The following is a 24,824-nucleotide window of genomic DNA, read 5'->3' as shown; positions in this document are numbered from 1 at the left end:
TTTTGATTTTGGGGTGATTATGATCCTGATTAATGAGCAATCCAGCATCTCTTCTGTAGTGATCCAGAACATCAACCCGAACCCAACAGATCCTCAGAAGCGGTGTTTCTGTAACGATGGAGGTTTGTCTTCCGTCACTACCGGATCTATTTCACAGATCCAGGTCGAAGGAGGAGAGGTCTGGAGGATTGTGTTTCAGCTTTGATCTGGAGTCGCTCTGAGGAGAGAGGATTTCCACGAGCTGTTTGATAGAGCGGCCAGAACTCAGCGTCTCTTGAGCCGAGCTTCAGATCTGAGAGCTGAACCACATCCAGATCCTCCGCAGTAACAGAAGAACTGCTCTGGGTACAGGTGAACCGAAGGACCATAACCCTTAGTTATTTATTTAGTTCTAAATTCATAGAACATACACTACTCGTTTTTTAAATTTTGGAATAGCTTTTTTCCACAAAGGCTGCATTTATTTGATCAAAATATAGTAATAAAAATTAAATAAAATCAGAAATATTATTCTAATGTGAAACATCAGTTTTCTGTGTGAATCTGTGTTAAAGTGTAATGTATTTCTGTGATGCTCCGCTGTATTTTCAGCATCATTCCTCCAGTCTTCAGTGTCACATGATCTTCAGAAATCATGAAAATATGATGATTTACTGCTCAAGAAACATTTCTGATTATTATCAGTGTTGAACACAGTTGAGCTGCTCAATATTTTTGTGGAAACTGTGAAACACTGCATTTAAAAAAAAAGAAGTAATTAATACTTTTATTCATCAAGGACACATGAAGTGACAGTGAAGACATTTATAATGTTACAGTAGATTTCTATTTCCAATAAATGCTGTTCTTTTGAACTTTCTATGCATCTGTGAATCCTGAAAAATAAAAAACAGTTTCCACAAAAATATTGTGCAATGATTCTTGAGCAGTAAATCATCATATTAGAATAAAAATTTATATAAAATATGATTGTAATATAAAATATTATTATAATTTAAAATATTATTATAATTTAAAATATTATTATAATATAATATAATATAATATAATATCATATAATATAATTTGGATAAAGCCATTTTTTTTATTTAGTTTGATTTAGTTTTTTTTTTTTATTGAGTATTATTAGTGTCAAAGGTGTTACTATATTACATATAAAAAATGACAAAATGGCATAAAATGTAAAAATACATTTAAAATATTAATTAAATTTTTTATTAATTTTTTTTATAAAATTACAAAAAATTAAAAAATCAATTAAACTATAAAAGTATTTGAAAATAAAATAAAACAAAATATAATATATATATATATATATATATTTTTTTTTTTTTTTTTTTTTTTTTTTTTTTCTGTTCTGTAAATATGTGCGATGTCATGGGATGACAGCAGGAAGACTGTAGTTCAGAGTGTGTTTGAGGCGGATGTAAATCAGTGTGTGGAAATGCTGTTTCAGGAAGATGAGATGTAAAGTGGATGTGGAGTCTGAATGTCACTGGTTCCTCGGCTGCTGCTTTAATCATGTGCCCTTTCCTCCTGTTTTTCATTAGCTGGAGAATCACACTGAAAGGTGCCGTTCCTCTGGAGAAATGCTAAAGTTGTCCCCGCGGGCCGAGAGTAATTGATGCTTCGTTGCCAGCGACACTATTTTTAGCTCACTGTAGCCTTGATTGTTATTTAGCATTGAAATGCTGCTTTGGACGTCGAGCCTCTGAGAAACCTTCAGCCAAACATGAGGAATTGTGTCGGGCTTTGTGTCTGTGCGTCTCTCGGTCCATCAGCTGAGCTCCATTACACCGAGGTGTGCTGAAGAGAAACGACTCGAGACGCTGTCAGACAGAACCAACACAAACCACTCCTAGAGAGAATTAACACTAGCTTTATTCATTCATTTATGTAATGATTTGTTGATTATATATATGTATATATAGTTATTATATAATTATATAATTATTATAATTATTTATCTTTCACTATGAATAAATTGTATATATATATATATATATGTGTGTGTGTGTGTGTGTGTGTGTGTGTTTGGGTGAGAGTGTGTTTGTGTGTGTGTGTTTGGGTGAGAGTGTGTGTTTGAGTGAGTGTGTGTGTGTGTGTGTGTTTGAGTGAGTGTTTGTGAGTGTGTGTGTGTGTGTGTGTGTCTGTGTGTGTGTTTGGGTGAGAGTGTGTGTGTGTGTTTGTTTGAGTGTGTATGTGTGTGTGTGTGTGTGTGTGTGAGTGTGTGTGTGTGTGTTTGAGTGTGTGTGTGTTTGAGTGTGTGTGTGTGTTTGAGTGTGTGTGTGTTTGTGTCTGTGTATGTGTGTGTCTGTGTGTGTGTATGTGTTTGTGTGTGTGTGTGTGTGTGTGTGTGTGTGTTTTGAGTCAGAGTGTGTTTGTGTTTGTGTCTGTGTATGTGTGTGTCTGTGTGTGTTTGAATGTGTGTGTGTCACTCATTTGCATTTGATTTAATCACTGAAAAATATTCCTATTCTTTCAAATTGTAACTCGTGCTATTAATATAACATTTATAATAATAATTCATAAATAAATAATTACCTCTCTTTCACCATACTGAAGCTGTACGGTGGGTTTTACATTTAAACTGGAACTTAAAAACCACTTTAAGTTCATCACTTACATAATAACCTTTCTTGATTTTAAATTGTTTAGATTATGAAATCTTTTCGTTTCTGTCCAAGTTTAATCTAAGAATCCCACGGTGTCTTATTTACTTCCGTGCATCGTCTCTGTTGAAGTCAGTCACTCAAAGCAGGTGAATATTCATCATTTCTCGTTTGACTCTGGGGTTAACTGTAGTATTCCAGTGTAGCTGTTATTTGGAGAGATCAGGATGTGTTTGGTCTCTCCTGTGGTCCTCTCCATCTGATACTGGTCTCGTCCGGCGGGTCATGGATCAGTTATTAGAGGGAATCTGGAGGTGATTTCCCAGGATGCTTTGCTCAGGTGATTTTCCTTCTTCATCAGCTTTCCTCTCTTCTTCAGAACGCCTCACACTGTCTCAAACACTTCTCTCTTCAGCTCTCAGTCTGATCTGATCTCATCGGGTCTCGTCTCGTCTCCGTCAGATCTCAGAAGCTTGAATCGAGCTGTAGGTCAGATGTGTTGTGAAGCTCACTTCATGTTTTGTTGTTTCTCAGTCCTCTTTTATAAATGCTGTGTTTCTAGTTTTAGCGCTGACGGAGCTGTAAATGTCAGAGCGTCCCAGCGCCTCGTTCCCAAACAGAGGACACTGTAAAATATGAACTTTTCCCTTTGTCTCTTTCACAGAGAACATTTCTGAGACCTCCTCTGACATGAATCCTCTATTTTAGCTGCTATTATTTTACAGAAAGCAGCTCTGATATCTGCTGTATTCCCCGGGGGCCCGTGATCCTCGCTAACGATTGTCTTTTTAATCGCCTCTGTTGGCAAATCTCTCAAAAACTGTCCAGAAATGTCTGGGTCACATTGCCCAGGTCTCATTACTATAAAAAAATAATAATAATAATAAATCATATATATATATATATATATATATATATATATATATATATATATATATATATATATATATATATATATATATATATATATATATATGTATATATATATATATGATTTTAATAGCATATTTCTAATGCATACATTGTTGTAGCACTTATCGCATTTAATTTCCACTGATTTTATTATAAAAATTTTAAGACTTTAATAATTAAATATGCTTAAATTTCAGAATAAAAAAAATTTTGCTACTAGAAATAAAGTTAACTAAAATAGAATAAAATATTTTAATTTCAGCTAGCTGCAAAAGTAACTTTTATTTTTCATATATTATTTTTCATGTACTAAAATAAGTAAAAATAAAATAAATAAAAACTATTTAGACAAAAACAAACTGAAATCTAAATTAAAATTTAAATTAAAATGGAAAATATAAAAAATAAAATCAGATTCTAAATATTCATAAAAAGCAGATACACATATATTAAATGGGTATTTAGTTTAGTGACATGCTTCATTATCATTATGCAAAAAAATAATAATTTATTGTTTTTATAATTATGGGATATGACCCGATTTCTTCATGATATTTAATGATGTACCTTTTATAATTATCCTTGAACATCACCGTTTTAGAAACACTTAAAAGATTTTTGAATTAGATGAATTTTGCAAGAATGCATCAGTAAAAAAGGAAAGCAGTTTTAGAGATGGAGCAACGTTTAATAAAAATGTAATTTAATATAAGAGTACATTATGTTATTTCTTTAGAATAGTGTGCACTAATAAAGAATTCATAACACAACCAGGAACATGCATCAAGAAATAAACAGAGTCATTTTAGTTTTTAACAGACCTGACGCTTCAGTTTAGTCCTGATAAACCAGATGAACACGAGCTAGTTCTCAGCAGCTGAGCTCTTGAATGGCTCCGTTACACAGACCTGTGTTTTTGAGATGAATTGTGGGGCTGATGAGCAGCAGATGATCTTCTGAAGCACACACAGGCTGAGAGATGATAAACGCTCAGATATCCGCCTGAGACTCGGGAGAGACAGAGTTTACGAGAGTTACAGATAGAGATTGTCATGCCTTTATAGTGTTGTGTATTTAGTTATTTTTGGATCAGCCATTCAGTGCTGCTGGAAATGTTCTATATTTTGACATAAATATGATTCAAAACAGCATCAGATTTACTCACAATTCACGCACAAAGAGAACCCAAATCAAACAAGTTACTGTGGAAATATGAAGCAATTTCGATTTTTCAAAAGCGTTTTTATCAATAATTTGTATTATGCAATTAATTATGTTTTGTTTTATGGTTAAAGCAAACGTTTGTCCTGACAGAAAATTACCATTATCTGTTTGGTTTGTCTACAGATTTGATTGCTTTTATTTTATTTATAGTTTTTTTTTTTGCATGTTTTTAAAAAAAAGTTTTTTTTGTATTAGTTATAAAAACAATAGCTAAAAAATAATTTTATTATTTTTCTATTTAAAATAATAAATACAAATATTTTAATATATATTTTTTTAAATTGTAATAAATGATTTGCGTAAATGTTTTATCTATAACTTTAAGTTAAAGTTTTAGTAATTTTATTGTTTTGTGTGTGTGTTTGTTATTTTCATTGTATTTATTTATTTTTGTTTATATATATAAATATATATATATATATATATATATATATATATATATATATATATATATATATATATATATATATGTATATATATATATATATATACTATTTTTATTTCAGTTTAAATTCATAATATTCACATATTTCAAGTAACAATTTTTCATATATATATATATATAAAATGAAAAAATAAATCAGAATATTAATTAAAAGCACAATTTAAAATCTTAAATTGCAATATGATTATAATTTAAAGTTTCTATAATTATATGTAATATAATATTAATATAGTAAATACAATTAATTTAAATAATATAATGGAATTATGTTATTTTTTAAATAATACAATTCAAATAATTTAATATAATGAATATAATTAAACTATTATTTTCATTTAATTCCGTTTGACAGTAATAATGTTCTCCAACCAGGCCATCAGGAATATGAGATATATATCTTCTAAAGTAAAAAATATATAATGTCTTTTACTGCACATGTAGTGCATCTCAGTAATGTTTAATCATCAATCTCAGATATGAGTCTTTTCTTGACTGCACCTGTTTACAAGAATCGCTCTTAAACGAAGTACAGTAAGATTGACATTCATAAATAATACGTGTGTCCAGGAAAGCTTCTGATTACTTTGATGAAGTACAGTTGACAAGTATATCACAGCAGTGCTTTATAAACTCATTAAAGCTCTGTGGTTTGTGATGGAGAGCGACCATCGATGGGTTTATCGGATGCATCATTGCCGGCGAGGGGATTCAGTCTTTGTGCTGCTCTTTAGTGTATTGCATGCAATGTGGATTCATTTCTCAGCAATCAGAAAATCTGAGCGTTGGGCGAAACGTATGTTTGTTTTCTGATGTGTGCGATCATCCGTCCAGTGTTTGCAGCTCAGCCGAGAGCAGAAGGTCGTTTCTTTCCTTTCTGTTCGTCTCGTGTGGATGCAGGCGTGACTGAGGGCTGTTTTCAGATGTACGAGGTGATAAAGTTATTGATTTAGTTGCAGGTAACAGCTTTTGCAGCCTAAAACCATATATGATTTCATCAGATCTTCCATTAGTGCAAGCATCACTGTTACTGCTGCCTGAACTTTTCCCTTAAAGAGACAGTTCATGCTGAAAATAAGATTCGCTGTTAATTTACTCACCCTCGGTCTATCCAAGATGTGGGTGACTGTTTCTACTTTAGTAGAACAGTAAAGTAAACAGACCTCAGTATATCGTCAGGAGCCACAGGGATTCATTTTGTGCTTTTTTTCGACTCTCAAAGTGACGGCACCCATTGACTTGCATTTTAGGAATCACCAAGTGCAACGGTTTCTGCTAAAAATCATCTTTCTATCGAAGAAATAAATTACTTTCTTCTTGCAAGGCCTGATTTTTGGGTGAACTATCTCTTTTTGTTAATGAGTGTCTCTTCAGCGTTTTCTGCAGATGTGCTTCTTTCATGTGAAGTTTTTATTTATTCATAAATGTGAAGTGGGCGCTGGGAGCAAACAGGGATAAATATGTAAATCTGTGCTCTGGGTTAAGATTATGATGAATTTCACACAAAGATCCTCCCACTATCTTCAACCTTTTGCTAAAGCGTGGTCATTTTGATGCTGTGCATTTACCGCAATGCAAAGCAGTTTTTCCTGACAGATTTGTGGATGTGGTTTAGGGTCAATAAGTTGTTGTTGTTTTTATCACTAAGGCTGCATTTGCATTTTTGCTGCAAATTGAAAAAATAGAACAGTTTGCACATGCAAAATTGCAAATAAATAATTTTTTTAGACAGTTGTGCTATAGATGATAATGGAACATAATTGAGAAAGATGCAGGGATGTACTAGGATGGAGGGGTAAAAAAATAAATATAAGAATATTGTACATTTTATTGTGTAACTGGGGAACATTTAACTGTTCTTGAGGTAGATTGCCTGGGGGATGTGAGTCGCTTTGTGTACACATCATACTGCCAAAAATATGATTTATCCAAAGTTTGAATGTCTGTAACTCAAGAAGTATTTAAGCTAGCTAAATATCCTTTTAGATTCTAGTTCTTTAATAACTTAGATTTTTTACACGCGTTTTAAGGGCCTATATGGTTCATTTTCAGAGACATGTGTATCCCAAAGAGGCTCCATGTCCAAACTACATTTTTCCCATTTTCAGTGGTCGAAAACCAAATGTGGGTCACTTTACATGCCGCTTATTCTAGTTCCTTTTAAAGAGGAATTTCTGAAGAACAAAAAATCCTGAGACTAGAAGCATATCTTATTGTCCCTCTATCAACAGAACAGCATAGAACATAACATATCGAGTGCCAAAAACATTATTTTCCAAAGTTCAAGTGCCTGTAACTCAAGAAATGTTAAAGATATCTTTATATCCTTTTAGGAGTTGGTTCTTAACAAACTTTTCTTTTGTGAACTTCTTTTGCAAGGCCCTGCATGATTCATTTCCAGAGATATTTGGATTTAAATTTGGCTCCATTGGTAAAAAATGTTGTGGTCAAAAACCAAACGTGCTTCACTTTTCAAACCTTGATACCTTTTCTATTAAAGACATACCTTTCTGAGTGCCAAAAGCATTATTTATCCAAACTTTGCGTGCTTGTAACTTAAGAAGTTCTGAAGATATCACTTTATGCAGTTAAATATTATCTCAGGGCAGTTCGAAACGAAACAAAGATGGCAGACGAGCTCCGGATTGGTGCCACGGCAGCGTACTGAATCAGTGTATTTATTAAGAGTAATCAGCTCCTCCAGAAAGGCCCGACTGAATCACTCCATTGTGTGCATGTACCGGTCTCTATAAAGGTAATAGCTCCAACCTGCGTGGGGATAATGGATCCTGGATGAAGTATTGAACGCCTCTGGATTTTGATTAAGGGCTTGCGGGGCAGAACATGTCTTAATGAAAGTGAGGAATCAGCATTCAAGGTGGCAGCGTCCACTCGCTGATTACGTGTGGATCTCGAGTGAGAGGAGATGCTAAAGTGTCTTCTCCGATAAGCATGTTCTGTATTTCTTGATGGTGTAAGTAGAGGAGATTATTAGTGCGGTCATGGCCTGGAGAAGGTCAGCGCTAATCAGTTTGATTCGGATCCAGAATATCTCACGCTCATCAGTCAACCATTAGAGTTCATGAAGAATTTATCGCATTTCACACCACCGATCTCGCCCGGTTATGCAAATGCATCTCTCTTTAAAGTATTATTAGCAGGATGTGAGAATTGGCAAGTGAAATGACATCAGATTTACAATAAGTGCCATTTGGAAGAGCTTAAGGCGTCACGCTTGAGAAAGCAATAAATCTGTTCAATCCAAACGCTGGTTAATCGGATGTGTCGCGACAATGAAGAATCACACGTAGAATCTCTTTAACGATGTCAATAGTTCCTCCCAGACAGATATGGAGTAAGTGGAGAGAAAACCTCTGAGAAGAAGGCTTGATAATCTCACAATGACTCAAACGTTTCTTCTTCAGTCGTAGCGCTAGATTCTCATTGTGTGACTATCGATTCATATATATATTTATAAGGGTTTTAATGGCAGAATAGGAATTCACTGTGTATAAGAAAAGGATTACATGCTGAGATACAATACTAGTAATCTTTTATTATTTTATAAGTGCAAAAAATAAAGCCATCAGTGCATTTAAAATCCACAACAAATGTAAGATGTTTACTTTCTTGGGTAAGACCAATCGACAGCTGAGATTTTGTGTTAATGAACACAGCAGTGCAATAAATAGAGTGATAGTAAATCACCAGTTGGTAAATATTTTAGAGTTAAATCATTTAGTTAATTAATTGTTTTGTTCTGAAATAGAGTTATGTAGTACTTCCGATGCGTTGTTACCTTAATACAGAAAGAAATTAATACAAAAGTGAACAAATAGATTTTTGTCTGAATACTGTACTCTGTAATGTGAAGATAACTGGTTCTGTATTTTCTATTTAATTGTATATTCTGAGTTTATATCTCGCTATTCTGTTTTTTTTTTTTAATCTAACAGTTCTGAGATTAAATCTCACGATTTTGACTTTTTAGTAGAACTGCACGTTTAAATCTCGCAATTTTGAGTTTAAGTGACACAATTCTGACTTTTTCGTAGAATTGCATGTTTAAATCTCGCAATTTTGAGTTCAAGTGACACAATTCTGACTCTTTTCATAGAATTGCATGTTTAAATCTCACAATTTTGTATTTAAGCGACACAATTCTGACTTTTTTGTAGAATTGCACGTTTAAATCTCACAATTCAGATTTAAATCTCACAATTCTCACTTTTTCATATAATTACACATTTAAATCTCGCAATTCTGAATTTAAATCTCATTTCTGAAATTTTCATAGAATTGCAAGTTTAAATCTCACAATTTTGAGTTTAAGCGACACAATTCTGACTTTTTTCGTAGAATTGCACGTTTAAATCTCGCAATTTTGAGTTTAAGCGACACAATTCTGACTTTTCCGTAGAATTGCACGTTTAAATCTCGCAATTTTGAGTTTAAGTGACACAATTCTGACTTTTTTCGTAAAATTGCACGTTTAAATCTCGCAATTTTGAGTTTAAGTGACACAATTCTGACTTTTCGTAGAATTGCACGTTTAAATCTCGCAATTTTGAGTTTAAGTGACACAATTCTGACTTTTTTCGTAAAATTGCACGTTTAAATCTCGCAATTTTAAGTTTAATTGACACAATTATGACTTTTTCGTAGAATTGCACTTTTAAATCTTGCAATTCTGAGTTTGTCTCACAATTCTGACTTTCTCATATAATTACACGTTTAAATCTCACAATTCACATTTAAATCTCACAATTCTCACTTCCTCATAGAAGTACACATCTAAATTCTGAGTTTGTCTCACAATTTTGACTTTTTTATTACAAGTTTAAATCTCACAATTCTGTCTTTTATGTAGATTTGCACATTTTAATCTCGTAATTCTGAGTTTAAATTTCACAATTCTGGACTTTTTTGTAGAATAACATTTAAATCTCACAATTCACAATTCTGTGTTTAAACCGTAAATGTATCAATATTATATGATTTGAGCACTTGTAACATACAAAGATTGTAAGCATGGAATCCTTGTCTTCAATACACAGTGAATGAATTTCAAGTGTAGAATTCTTTTATTTATTTATTTTTTTTTTTTACTGTTTTTGAAGGAATTTGTTACATGGAATCATGTTACAGGTGGATCGAAAAATACTCAAGATTTTTTTTTTCTTTTTTTTCATGACCATGTATTGTTTTTCATCTGGTCAGATCTGGACGAGCCTGTGGTGACGGTTCATCAGAGTATCGGTGAAGCTAAAGAGCAGTTCTACTACGAGCGGACGGTGTTTCTGCGCTGCATCGCTAACTCCAACCCTCCCATCCGCTACAGCTGGTTCCGCGGACGAGACGTTCTCTCGCAAGGCTCTGATAAAGGTGTGGAGATCTACGAGCCCTTCTTTACCCAGGTAAGAATCTAACCCTTGCTCAAAATACTGCTGTGATACTGTGCTTCTGTACACTAGCATGTTGGTAATGTATCTGCTAAGTTAATAAAAGTAATGTATGCTAATCATGATACACTTCTATAGAAAATAAATACTTTTGCATAGCATGGATGCCTTGAAAAAAGTCAAAATTTTTAAGTTTAAATCTCACTTTTATGACTTTTTCTTTGAATTGCAATTATATTTGTCTCAATTCTGAAATGTTTCTTAGAATTGCATGCTCATTTCTTGCCATTCTCATTTTTTTCTTAGAATTGTTTTTTATTTCTAGCGAATCTGACTTTTTCTCAGAATTTCACGTTAATTTTCTCGCAACTCTGACATTTTTAGAATTGCAAGTGTTTAAATAATGCAATTCTAACTTTTTTCTTAGAATGACAGTTTTATTTTTTCGCAATTTTGGTATTTTTCTTAGAATTGCAAATCTATAGTTTTCATTTCTATAGTTTAAATGCTCCAGTTCTGTCTTTTTTCTTAGAATTGCAATTTTATATCTTGCAATTCTGAGTTTAAATCTCTCAATCCTACCATTTTTCTTTAAAAATGCAAGTTAAGTGTACGCAATTCGGAGTTTAAATCTTGCACTTCTAGGGAAGATAAAACTTAAACTCAGAATTGCGAGATATAAACTCGCAATTACCTTTTTAGTCTAAAAACCATCTACCATCTAAGTCTAAAAAACATTGGTAATACTGTAGTTCTTTCTGCTACTTTTCATTGGTTGAAGTGAAACGTAAACTATTAGTCAGATTATTTCTGTCTTGGACTAGAAGCAGTTTAATTAGCTGTAGCAGTGTGAAGTGCGCTCGTGTGTGTGGCTCGTGGGCCGAGTGTGATGAGAGTTAGCGGGACGGATTCTCTCTCTTTTGTGTTTTTCTGCCGTCTGCTCGCTTCCCTCAACGCTTCCCTGCCGAGTGCCTCAGATCCCCACATCCTCACATCTCAAGCTTTTCGCATTTGTTTTGTTGCTAAACAGAACAGTCAGATTCACATGCGCGTCAGTCCGGAAAAGCGCGGTGCTTGCGTGTGTCAGTAGAAGCCGTCAACTAAGCCTGTAGTCATCATAAGAACAGATATAGCTGTGTCTGCCTGTCGTCTGCCTCTTTATCATGTGCTTGTCATTGAGAACCGAGTCCCTTCTCTGTCTCCCTCACAGCACTCACTAAAACTCCCTGCTACGAGCAGAAACTAAGTGTTCTGTGATGTTTCCCCGTGCAAATTAAAACATGGCATTGCAAACTGGTTGCTCTGATGGTGTCCGAGAGGCCATGGTTCTCTCAGTGCCACACCAGTGTGATTTTAGAATAGGTTTTGTTAATATTTTGAATCAGTTACACACACACACACTCACTCAAACACACACTCACACACACACACTCACACTCAAACAAAGACACACTCTCTCTCTCTCTCTGATCTGGTTTGCTGACTGTTATTCTGGTCTGTTTTGACGCTGATCTGAGATCAGCAGACGCAGGTGAGCTGTGAAACTAGTAATGAGATGATGTTCAGGAGGCTGAGAGCACTGGATGTGTATGAAACAGTAATCATCTGTGATGAGCGGGACGCCGCTCTAAAGACCCCCTGCGTCTGTGCGGAGGAACACGATGTGACTGTACGTTAAAACTCCAAAGGTTGGCTTTGAAATGAGGAGCGCAGCTGAATAGAGCCATAATGAGATCCAGATTAATGATGAACTCTCAACGTGCAAATGCATTTCTCACACTTTGTGAAACGTTCATCATATAATGATTCAATGTGTTGTCGTCATAAAAAAGGAAACATTTCTCATGTTCATTCAGTTTAACTTGATGCATTAAATAACTATACACTATATAAACAAGTACAAATAAACCTATAGACTATATAAACAAGTTTATTTTTTCTTTTTTTTTTTCAAATGTTGTTATTTTAGTACACAAGTTAAACTAAATTAAAATGGGAAATGTAGCTGAATTTTATTTATTTATATATAATTAGTTTTATTTTAGTGTTTCTTTTATTTAAAGTAATGTAAATCTAATTATTGAATTTTTTTATGGTTTTATTTTTTTATGGTTTAATTTTAGTTAACCCATTATTAGCCCTGCTTGTACAACTAAGAGATGACCATATTTACAATTAAACCATCATATCAATTACATTCATATCATATTTATTACCCATATTTAGTTATTCTGGGATCTCCTTCAAGCTGTGTAAAATGTTTTCAGAATCTTACATTTTTTTTTACATTTTTAAATAAATTATTATTTTTAAATTATTAAATTATTGTTACTTTATTTTTTAAATGAATATATTTTAATGACAAAATTTTTTTCACAAAAATAAATTATTCAGCATGGTTTATTATTAACAATTTCCATCTATTTTAATTAATTTAAATATTCATATTTTTAAAATGCATTTATTCAAACAGCTGTCTGACAAATATGCATCACATTAAGTTTATTAGTTTATAAAATTGCAATCCAAACGAGTGAGAATTTTATTTGCAATTCAAACACATTATAAGCCTAAATGTTTAGTGCACTTACAGTAGTACAGAAACCAGACGTACGCCCTACAGCTTCTCCAGATGTTTGTTGTGGAAAGAAATGAGAACTAAATCAATTTCCTTCAAGGCTGAGGATTTCATCTTCAGATGCTCAGAGCGTTTACAGTAAAGATTGGAAACGAGCGGTTACTACTGTAAGTCGTGCTTCGGCGATGAATTTGTTTGCTGCTTCTGCCGATATCTGTCTGGAGTTGACATGTGCAGCGTGTGCTAATGCATGCATTAATGCGCTGTAGCTGTCGTGTTGTGGTTACTATCACACATAATGAATTCTCCTCGGATGGGGAATCTGGAAACTGGGTCGTGAGATCAAACTACAGCACAATGCCGCTTTGAAAACCCGGCCGCTTGAGTTCTGAGGTGATGATAACGGCGTTCCCATCGTGAGAGAAAAGCTCATTGCTTAAGACTCACCAGCAAGCTTGTAACCATGTCTTCAACTATTTGATTTTGTTTTTTTTTTTGTTTTTTTTGGGTTGTGGTTTTTCATATTATTAAATAAAAATAATTAAATGTTTTTTTAAATATATATTATAAAAACAAATATAATATAAACAGTTACATTATTAATAATAATATATTAGAAATGTTATCTATGAAATGTATAATATAAATGTAATAAATTTAATTATTGAAAATTACTTAATATAAATTTCAATAATTTAAAAAAATTATATTAATTACTTAATATAAAAATATTATATATGAAATATAGAATGTAAAAATAGCAAGGAAATAATTAAATATTATTATCAATAATATTTGATATGAGGAATTACATAATATATAATATGAAAATATAATAAATAATTACAATATTATTAATATATAATATACAAATATAATATATAAAATATATAACATAAAAATATATAACATAAAAATATAAATATTATTTATTAGTTTTAAATAATATATTATATAAAAGGTTCTATAAATAATGAAATTATTATTAATGATAAATAATATAAGAAATATTACCTATAAAACATAATAAAAATATAAAATCTAAAAAATAATATTTTTATAATAAAATTTAGTATGAATATAATATTATTAAGTTCAAATAAGGTTAATTATTATTCATAAAATTTTATATATTTGTAATATGTAATTTAAAAATATAATTATTTAATAATAATATTTACTATAAAATATTGTGTATAAAATATGTTATAAAAATATTGTATGTAAAATATATTATATAAAAAATATTTAATATATAGGATTTAACTAGATCAGTGGTCCCAATCTTTTTCCAACACATTTGTTTGCGCGGCCCACTGCAACAAAATTAACTGACCCTGCTATTGTTGGGTTAATAACTTAGTACTCAGAAGCTAGATTGTTAACTGTCTTTATTGATTGAACTGGCGATGAACAGAAAATAACGCTTGGCACAACTGCTGTTGTTCTGTAGCATATCCAGCAAAAATATCTAAGATAAATTGGCGGTTTATTCTTAAACCAATCAGCGAGCTCGAATAGTGGAAGTTTAATATATATTTTTATTTAATTATATATATGAAATGATGTTAAAATGTTACGATAGGCATTTTTACATATATGAACAATATTATTATTTCTTTTAATAGTAATTGGCGGCCGACAGGTTGTAAACCACTGAACTAGATGATAGGGAATGAAGAATGAAAGGGGAATGTGTTGTGGAGCACACATTTGCACACGTCTCTCTGTCTGTCGCTCTGAGCTCCAGGGGGAAACTAAGATCTTGAAGCTGAAGAACCTGAGACCCAAGGACTACGCCAACTACAGCTGCATCGCCTCCGTCAGGAACGTGTGCGGCATCGCCGACCGCAGAGTCGTCTTCAGACTCACCAACAAAACTGGTGATTATATTCCACAAATATAATAGAAATATAAATAAAAGAAATGTATTGAGTAATAAATAATGATGAATAGTTATATATATATATATAACATGAGGAAACATGAGGGACAGTGTTTGCTGTGGTTTCAGCTCCCGCCTCCATCAAGCTGCTGGTGGAGGATCCGATCGTGGTGAATCCGGGTCAGACGGTGTCTCTGGTCTGCATCACCACCGGAGGAGAGCCGACGCCGAGCCTGAACTGGACCCTCAGCTCCGGATCTCTGCCGGAGAAGAGTCTGATGAAAGACGGGACGCTCACACTGCCAGCCATCGCCTCGGAGGACGCCGGCATCTACAGCTGCATCGCCAGCAACAACGTGGGCAACCCGGCCAAGAAATCCACCACCATCATCGTTAGAGGTCAGCTTCACTTTACACTTCATTTACACTAGTCAGTTTTGTCAATGAATCGTTCAAACCGCTTGTGATTCATCAGTGAATCGCTCTTTATTTTGTGTCAATGAATCGTTCAAACCACTTATAATTAATTTCTAAATCACTCTATAGTCAGTTTGTGTCAATGATTCATTCAAACCACTTATGATTCATCTGTGAATCGCTCTTTAGTCAGTTTGTGTCATTGAATCGTTCAAACCACTTATAATTAATTTCTAAATCGATCTTTAGTCAGTTTGTGTCAATGAATCGTTCAAACCACTTATGATTCATCTGTGAATCGCTCTTTAGTTAGTTTGTGTCAATGAATCGTTCAAACCACTGTGAATCGCTCTTTAGTTAGTTTGTGTCAATGAATCGTTCAAACCACTTATGATTCATCTATGAATCGCTCTTTAGTTAGTTTGTGTCATTGAATCATTCAAACAGTTTAGGATTCATTTCTAAATTGCTCTTTAGTTTGTGTCAATGAATCGTTCAAACCACTTATGATTCATCTGTGAATCGCTCTTTAGTCAGTTTGTGTCAATGAATCGTTCAAACCACTTATGATTCATCTGTGAATCGCTCTTTAGTCAGTTTGTGTCAATGAATCGTTCAAACCACTTATGATTCATCTGTGAATCGCTCTTTAGTCAGTTTGTGTCAATGAATCGTTCAAACCACTTATGATTCATCTGTGAATCGCTCTTTAGTCAGTTTGTGTCATTGAATCGTTCAAACCACTTATAATTAATTTCTAAATCGATCTTTAGTCAGTTTGTGTCAATGAATCGTTCAAACCACTTATGATTCATCTGTGAATCGCTCTTTAGTTAGTTTGTGTCAATGAATCGTTCAAACCACTGTGAATCGCTCTTTAGTTAGTTTGTGTCAATGAATCGTTCAAACCACTTATGATTCATCTATGAATCGCTCTTTAGTTAGTTTGTGTCATTGAATCATTCAAACAGTTTAGGATTCATTTCTAAATTGCTCTTTAGTTTGTGTCAATGAATCGTTCAAACCACTTATGATTCATCTGTGAATCGCTCTTTAGTCAGTTTGTGTCAATGAATCGTTCAAACCACTTATGATTCATCTGTGAACCGCTCTTTAGTTAGTTTGTGTCAATGAATCTTTCAAACCACTTGTGATTCATCGGTGAATCAATCTTTAGTTTGTGTCAATGAATCGTTCAAACCACTTATAATTAATTTCTTTATCGCTCTTTAGTCAGTTTGTGTCAATGAATCGTTCAAACCACTTATGATTCATCTGTGAATCGCTCTTTAGTCAGTTTGTGTCAATGAATCATTCAAACCACTTATGATTCATCTGTGAATCGTTCTTTAGTCAGTTTGTGTCATTGAATAATTCAAACCGTTTAGGATTCATTTCTAAATCGCTCTTTAGTTTGTGTCAATGAATTTTCCAAACCGCTTAAGATTCATTTCTAAATCGCTTTTTACTTAGTTTGTCAATGAATCTTTCAAATGGCTTATGATTCATTTCCAAATCGCTCTTTAATCAGTTTGTGTCAATGAATCTTTCAAACCACTTTGAAAATCAGTCTGAATGATTACTCTGATGTTTGACCAATAGCAGATGATATGCGTTGTGTTTCCTGTGCTCTCACACGTTCAGTCCTCCAGCTGTGTGTCTGATGTCCAGGAGTGAAGTTTAATGGCTTTTTGCTCTGTATTGTGAAGCTGATGATGTTCCTGGCGGCTCTTTCAGTCTGTTAGCATGAGACTGTCGATCAGATTAATCTCAGAGCGCTTGGCACATTACTGTCAGGTCATTATTACATTATCACAGGCACATTACTGTCAGGTCCTTTGAGTGAATCTCAGAACCTTTCATGACATTTTCAGGCCTTATTTTCCCCAAAATCACAAGGGCAAAATGCATATCATTTATACAGTATCATATTTTGTACAATATGTCTGTTACACTTTGTCTGTCAGTCTGTTTTAAAATATAAAAAAATATGCAAAACTAAAATAAATTGTTTTCAATAAAATCAAATGCATAGATCTCATGCCTTTTACCTTTTGCTTTTGGCACATTGCAGCCGAAATGATTATTAGGCACCATTAGAATTAAGTAATTTAGGTGAATCCCATGAAACATGGCCTGAAGAAATATCTCAGGCACATGTTAAAAAAAATTTGCATAGAGACATTCATTCTTATTAATTTCACATTTTTGTAGTAATACCATTTTACAAAACAGTCATAACAGTCATATATATGCTGCAAACTGACCCACTTTTGGAAATATATATATAAGGAATATTTACTTTTGTTTTTTACTTTTTGTTTGTTTTTTTGTTTTGTTTTTTTGTTAAAGGTTCTTGACGTGGTCGCAAACGCTTTGCAAACTTTAGTGTTGGAATGCCTGGACTGTAGATGATTGTGGTTTCTGGCTAACGAGGGAACCTGCACGCACGTGTATGTGTGTGTTTATGTTTGTTTGTCACACTAGTCCTTGAAAACCCCCGTCAGTTTCGTCTGTGTTCAGCAGATGGATGCTTTACTTCACAGCCTGTCGTGACTTTGGCTGTGGCCTGTTCCTCCAGTATCCCAGCATGCTCTTGGCACGCCAGAGGCCCTCCATCATGATCCTGCTCTGGATTATAGGATCCGTTCTCCTTTCCAAAAGTGGGTCAGTTTGCAGCGTTTGGCTGACACAGAGCTCTTGTTCTCCTCTATTTTCCTTCGGTCGCTCCGTCATCAGATGGCTTTTACAGAAGAATCACTGATCTACTGCATTTACACTCCCTTTTTCTACATGAACTGAATTCATTGATATTGTATGTAATTTAATTGCTGTAATTTATTTTGTTGTATATTAATATTTAGTGTTTTAATGCCGTCATCTGACAGCAGCTTGTTACTTATTTGAAATCATCTTTTGGGAAATTATTGCATTTTTCTGAAATATTGTAAAATAAATTACGTTTATAATGGGCACAAATTAATTTTATTGAATCTTAGTGTCAGCTAAAAAAATACCTAAACATTTAAGTAATATGTTTCAAGTTTTGTTTATGCATAATATAATTGAATTTATTTATCTAGAATGAGTAAAAATAAATGGAATTTATTTCTTTTATTTTAAATAATAGTAACAAAAATTTATTTAATTAATGCATGTATTTATTTTTTATTATTATTATATTATATTATTAGTATTTGTTTAAATTATGAATTGTTTATTTAATTGAAGTAAAATGCATAAACATCAAAGATCTTTTATTATTATTATTTTTTATTAAGCAGTAATGCTTTACTTATTTTACATAGCAGTAATGTTATTTATTTTAAATGACAATAATGAAAAATATTATTTATTTCCTGCGACTAAGAGTAAAGATAATTTTATTCCGTTTTTTATGGCTTCTGGACAATTCTCACAATTTTATCTCTAATAGGATCGGAAAAGTAAGTAGATCTAGCAATTTTTAGAGCTTTTCTGTAGGAGGAAGTACTTTCCCTCCATGCAATATGAAATACCTCTAGTTTTGTTTTCTTCAGGCATTGGTTTTTTATTTGTTGAACATTAATTAAATTGCTTTTTTTTTTTTTGTATTTGCTAGTTCGGGGAACAGACATGTTCCCTATAGCAGTGGTCACCAACTTTTTTAAGCCTAAGATCCCTGACCTAAGCTTTTATGAATGACAAGATATACCTATTGAAGAATTTATAGAAAAAGACATCTCAGATTGTACTTCCAATTGGAGGCCTTTTATTTATTTTATTTTTAATTAGTGATGCACTGATCATAGCTTATTCAGAATCAGTATTTATTTTATTTTTTGCTACATAAAACCATAGACTGTATAAAATTAAAACACATCAGCATGAATCAAAAAACAGCAGGTCTGAATACGGTGCAAATGCTCTCTCTGACAGCAGGTGGCGCTTATGAAGCAGCCACGATATAATCATTTCCTTGATTACCGCTGTAAGAGTTGCACTATATAAGGAGGTATTAGAAGAAAATTGCCATCAAAACTTTCTTAGACACAGGCATGATGCATTTTTCTTTAATCACTGTCCCAGTAGTTCCCAAAAATTACAGAAAATAATGGTTCCTGAGTTAGTCAAGTACAAACTCTAAGCTAGAAGCGTCTGTGCTCGTGAAAACAGACTCGTGCTCACGTGCACCGTGTGATCAGGTGATGCTCGTGTGCAGCTTGTTAGTCAACATGTGAACGACCGTCGTCACATTCACTGTGGAGCAGATCGAGACTGAGCAGCAGGACTTTCCATCTGTGGAGACGTGTGTGTGTGTGTGTGTGTGTGTGTGTGTCAGCTGAATCTCTCTGGGAATGGTTCCTCCTCAGGTGCATCTCCTTGAGTAAAGTCACGGCTCAGGTAGAGATGCCATCTGTCCCGTCACACACGCTCGTTATGAACGGCCTCGTTAGACGACACAAGGACAGTCACATGACCACAGATGAGCGATCGGTCAGGTCAGCTGCTCTGGACGGTGGATGGAGAGAAACTCATCACATTATTTCTCAAATCCCTCTCTGGGTGACACTGGGGTAGTTTTAGTTGCTGTGTAACAGTGCTGGTCTCTATGTGAATGATGGAGATGAAGTCTGATTGTCATTTAATTTAATGTGAACACAAAGCTCTCTGGGTTTCTGGGTTTCATATTTCAATCCCAATATTCCATAATGAGCTTCTACTAGTTGTTATACAAAGCATCACCACTCCACAACTACTTCATGTAAACCAGATATATTATATTTTTGTATTGTTATTTATTTTAATTTGTGTTTTATTTTATTTGATGTTTACAGTTAAGTTTTTGTTAGGGTTTTCAGGATTTTATAGTTTCAGTTAATGTTGTATTCATTTCCGAGTTTTATTTTATAATGTATTTTATTTTATTTTATTTTATTCATATATTATTGCACTTTATAATTTAAAAAGATGTATATTTATCAGCACAGTCTCTGGTTGTATTTTAATGTATAAAAGGTTTTATAAAAAACTAAATATCTAAAATAAAAATTAATGGCCAATTTATTTCAGTTTAGTTTCAGTTTTTCCGTTTTTATTATTAAGATTAAGATTTTAATTTAGTGTTTTATTTTTATTTTAGTTAACCAAAAATGTTTTGTTTCATTTAATCAAAAGGATAGTAATACTGTTTTTTTTCCATTAATGAAAATATTTTAATGTTTTAACACAATTTGAGTTAATGAACATTTTTATATTCACTTTTAGTTTTTGTTACAATTTCAGTTAACAAAAAGGTTTTAATTTAGTTTTAATTTTTATTGGTTAAGAATTGTTTTTGTTTTTTTTAAAGAGTTTATTATTTAGTTGTTTTTTGGAATGTAAGTAGCCAAACATTTCATATCTTACAGCTGATTTACTATAGAAATGTAAAACACCTGACAAAACTAATCAGGGATGCAAACTAATAAACGTGTCTGATTTCACCACTTTCAGTTGACGTGATTCATGAAATGTGACTCATAACTTTCAATGTGAGAGGACAAGAAAATAAGCTGCTTTCATCATACATTAGACATATGATTAATAATGAATGTGCACATACTAAATAATTACATAGCTTTCCTGGTAGCCTTCAGTAGAGTAACTTTAATAAAATGATTCATAAAACATATAAATATCAGTCGACCATTTGTTTACTTTGTTCACTGACAAATGTATTTTTTGGTATTTGAGTTACATAAAAATTTAAAAGTCATAATTAGGAGGAAAAGATATTGGTGTTGTAACATAAAATAATAATATTTTATTAAAATAAAAGAATACATTACAATATTTTAGAATATTCATAATATTTAATAATATTTTTCATAATTTATATAAATAATAATGAAAGCAATAATTTACCAAATTTAATTTAATATGTGAATTAAAATTATATAAAATAATTTAAATAGAAATGATCCACTTTATTATAGTGAAGCAGCTCTCTGGGGTTTGGAAAAGAGCTGGACTCGTGTAGTCAAGGTTGTTCTGTTGGAAGAATATCCATCCATCTTAGCTGAAGGCACGGTGGTTTGTTTTATTAATATTCACACAATATAAAGTGCATTTGTGTTGAGTCATGTGAGATCTTGATGAAGATCTTGATGAAGTAAAGCATGTGCAGATATAGAGAGTGTCTCCATCACTCGTGCAGCTGGAAACACATTTCATTCGGTGCATTAGAGATATATCACATGTTGGATCCTGTAATGAATAATAATGTTCACTCTTGAATTTATTCCCAGAATGTCTGACATGAGCTGCGCCGTATATATATCTACAGTGTGAACATGAAAGGGGTTTTTCATTTTGAGCTCCAGTGATGAATATATATAGCACATTATTATAATACGTCTTGACAGTTGTGTGAATTTTTTCTTTCCTTCTATTTCTCATCGCAAATGAATGCATTATAAATTCAAACATGGTGTATAAGTACTTTAATTCTACATTTTCATTATGTTTTTATGTGTATATATGTATGTAATGTCACAATGCAATGCAATAAATAGCCAAATCAATCAGTTATTTATTGCATTTAAATGGCATATAACTGCATTAGCATCCAGAGTGTCCCGGCGTTTCATAAGCGTCTGCTTTTATCTGGTCTGGCTGGTGAAGCGCGAGTGTTTCTGCGTTCAGTCACACACACATCAAAGCAAAGGCCGCAGCATCAATAATGCATCGGCAGCGTGCTTCTGTTTAAATCATCTTCAGGACTGTCCTCCTCCTCTCAGAAGCTCCTCGTGTCCTTCTGCTCCGTGTTCCTGTGTTAAACCCAGTCAAATCCGTCCCCAAACACCACTCAGAGCTTTTGGGAGATGCATAACCCGGGACGTCCTGATGGGAAAGCAGTGTTCGTGTGAAGTTGAAGAGGTTGTGTTTCTGATGTGTAACGGCTCTTTGTAGTGCAGTACACTATCTAGTGAGTGTTTGCAGACTGCAGTGGACTCAACATTATCGCTGATCACTGAAACAACGACAGACGCTCAGTGTTCATGTGTTATTCACACACTACAGACGTGAACTCAATGGACTGATCATCATTTCACTAAATACTTTTTTTTTCTTTTTCAGTTTCTCATACAATTGTTTAAATCTCCTTTATCGAGATAATCCATCCACCTCACACCTGTGCAATAATCATGCTGTCTAATCAGCATCTTGAAATGTCAAATGTTATCCGAGCGAAGAAGAAATGCTCACGAACACAGATTTAGACAGATTTGTGAACAATGTTTGTGAAATAGGCCTTTTGTGTACGTAGAAAAAGTCTTAGATCTTTGAGTTCAGCTCGTGAAAAATGAGGGCAAGTGTTGTGTTTATGATTTTGTTCAGTATAGTTCTGTTTGAATTCATTTCAGCTGAATTAAAAAATGATTCCTAATAGTTTCAGTTTAAGTTTATCCCTTCTCTAACTTCAGTATTTAGATTTTCTGATCAAGTACTATCGGTTTGAGGATCTTGAAGAGCTAGTTTGTGAGTGTTTCTCGTTTCTGTGTTTGCTAAGCGCTGAAGAAGGGCCGCTTCTGGATCACTCCGGACCCGTACCATAACGACGATAACATCCAGATCGGCCGCGAGGTGAAGATCTCGTGTCAGGTGGAGGCCACGCCGCCCGAGGAGCTGCAGTTCAGCTGGCTGAAGAACGGCCGGCCGTTACGCAGCTCCGAGCGCATGGTCATCACACAGACTGACCCCGACATCTCGCCCGGAACCACCAACCTGGACATCATCGACCTCAAGTTCACCGACTTCGGCACCTACACCTGTGTAGCAGCTCTCAGAGGAGGAGCCATCCCCGAAATCAGCATCGACGTCAACATCTCCTCCACCACTGGTGAGTCTCACACACACACACACACACACACACACACACACACACACACACACACACTCACACACACTCACACACACACACACACACTCTCTCTCTCTCTCTCATACACACACACACATACACACACACACACACACTCACACACACACACTCTCTCTCTCTCTCATACACACACACACATACACACACACACACACTCACACACACTCACACACACACAAACACACACACACACACACAAAGCAGATCAGATGTCAGGAAATACGGAAAGCTCATGTATCTGAGAGAAGCTCTAGCTCTGTCCTGCAATCTTCAAAATAAATGTTAAATGCAAGGTTTTCCCAGTGATGCCAAGTGAACATTATTATTTAATGTAAAAATTGTACATTATTACATTATTTACATGTTACATTGTTTTTTCTACTTATTTTTTTCTTTTTGAATTTTGAATTTTTATTAATTTTTATTTATGTCTTCATCCATTTTTATATTTTTTCATAATTGTACAATTTTTATTTATTAATTCACTCATTCTTCATTCAATTATTTATAATATTAATTTCAAATTATTCTCTATTATAATTATTATGGTAGTTTAATATTACATATTTAATTTTACATTTTGTTTTGTATATTTAATGAATTTGTTCATAATGGAATTTTATTATCTTATTTACTTAGTCACAATCAGTGCTTTAAGTGTGCCGGTAAGCACTGGTAATTAGTACCGCCATCTCTCTGTGCGCCCAGAACGTGCTTTTAGCGTACTGGTACGTTCATTTGGACATCTGCTTTAATAGAGGTTTTAATCCTTTGCCTGCGCTGCCGATTTTCAGAGCGCCCTTCACAATGCACGCTTCCTAATTCTTCCTAGTTTGGAGTATGGAGCGTGAATCATTTGAACCAGTTCGGGAGTTCGGAGCGGGTTCGCGAATCATTTGAGTCAGATCGGGAGTTCGTAGCGGGTTCGCAAATCATTTGAGTCAGTTCGGGAGTTCGGAGCGGCTTTGCGGATCATTTGAATCAATTCGAGAGTTCGTAGCGGGTTTCGCGAATCATTTGAGTCAGTTTGGGGATCGTGAATCATTTGAGTCAGTTCGGGAGTTCGGAGCGGGTTCGCGAATCATTTGAATCAATTCGAGAGTTTGTAGCGGGTTCGCGAATCATTTGAATCAATTCGAGAGTTCGTAGCGGGTTCGCGAATCATTTGAGTCAGTTTGGGGATCGTGAATCATTTGAGTCAGTTCGGGAGTTCGGAGCGGGTTCGCGAATCATTTGAATCAATTCGAGAGTTTGTAGCGGGTTCGCGAATCATTTGAATCAATTCGAGAGTTCGTAGCGGGTTCGCGAATCATTTGAATCAGTTCGGGAGTTCGGAGCGGGTTCGCGAATCATTTGAGTCAATTTGAATGCAGTAGCTCTTTCTAAGGGTATTTTTTCAAAATCCTTTTGCACATTTTATTTATGTTCAGTAGTTATTTCTAGCTC

The 24,824-nt window shown here is 33.9% G+C and overlaps 1 protein-coding gene across 3 annotated transcripts in view; it reads left to right on the top strand.

Moving 5' to 3' along the window:
• Positions 1-24,824, top strand: part of LOC113082113 (MAM domain-containing glycosylphosphatidylinositol anchor protein 2-like) — a 56,490-nt gene that overhangs the window by 11,777 nt on the left and 19,889 nt on the right. For 2 of the 3 annotated variants that reach the window (XM_026253987.1, XM_026253985.1), the window contains exons 3-6: positions 10,411-10,607; positions 14,915-15,053; positions 15,185-15,454; positions 23,007-23,336. In XM_026253987.1, coding sequence (XP_026109772.1) covers positions 10,411-10,607; positions 14,915-15,053; positions 15,185-15,454; positions 23,007-23,336 — 936 coding nt within the window. The remainder of the gene's footprint in view (positions 1-10,410; positions 10,608-14,914; positions 15,054-15,184; positions 15,455-23,006; positions 23,337-24,824) is intronic. The other variant, XM_026253986.1, reaches the window with a different exon arrangement.

Source organism: Carassius auratus, unplaced genomic scaffold (genome assembly GCF_003368295.1).
Source record: "Carassius auratus strain Wakin unplaced genomic scaffold, ASM336829v1 scaf_tig00035703, whole genome shotgun sequence".
NCBI classification, from domain to species: Eukaryota; Metazoa; Chordata; class Actinopteri; order Cypriniformes; family Cyprinidae; genus Carassius; species Carassius auratus.
Note: the sequence above shows the minus strand (reverse complement) of the source record. Positions and strands in the feature narration are given on the sequence as shown.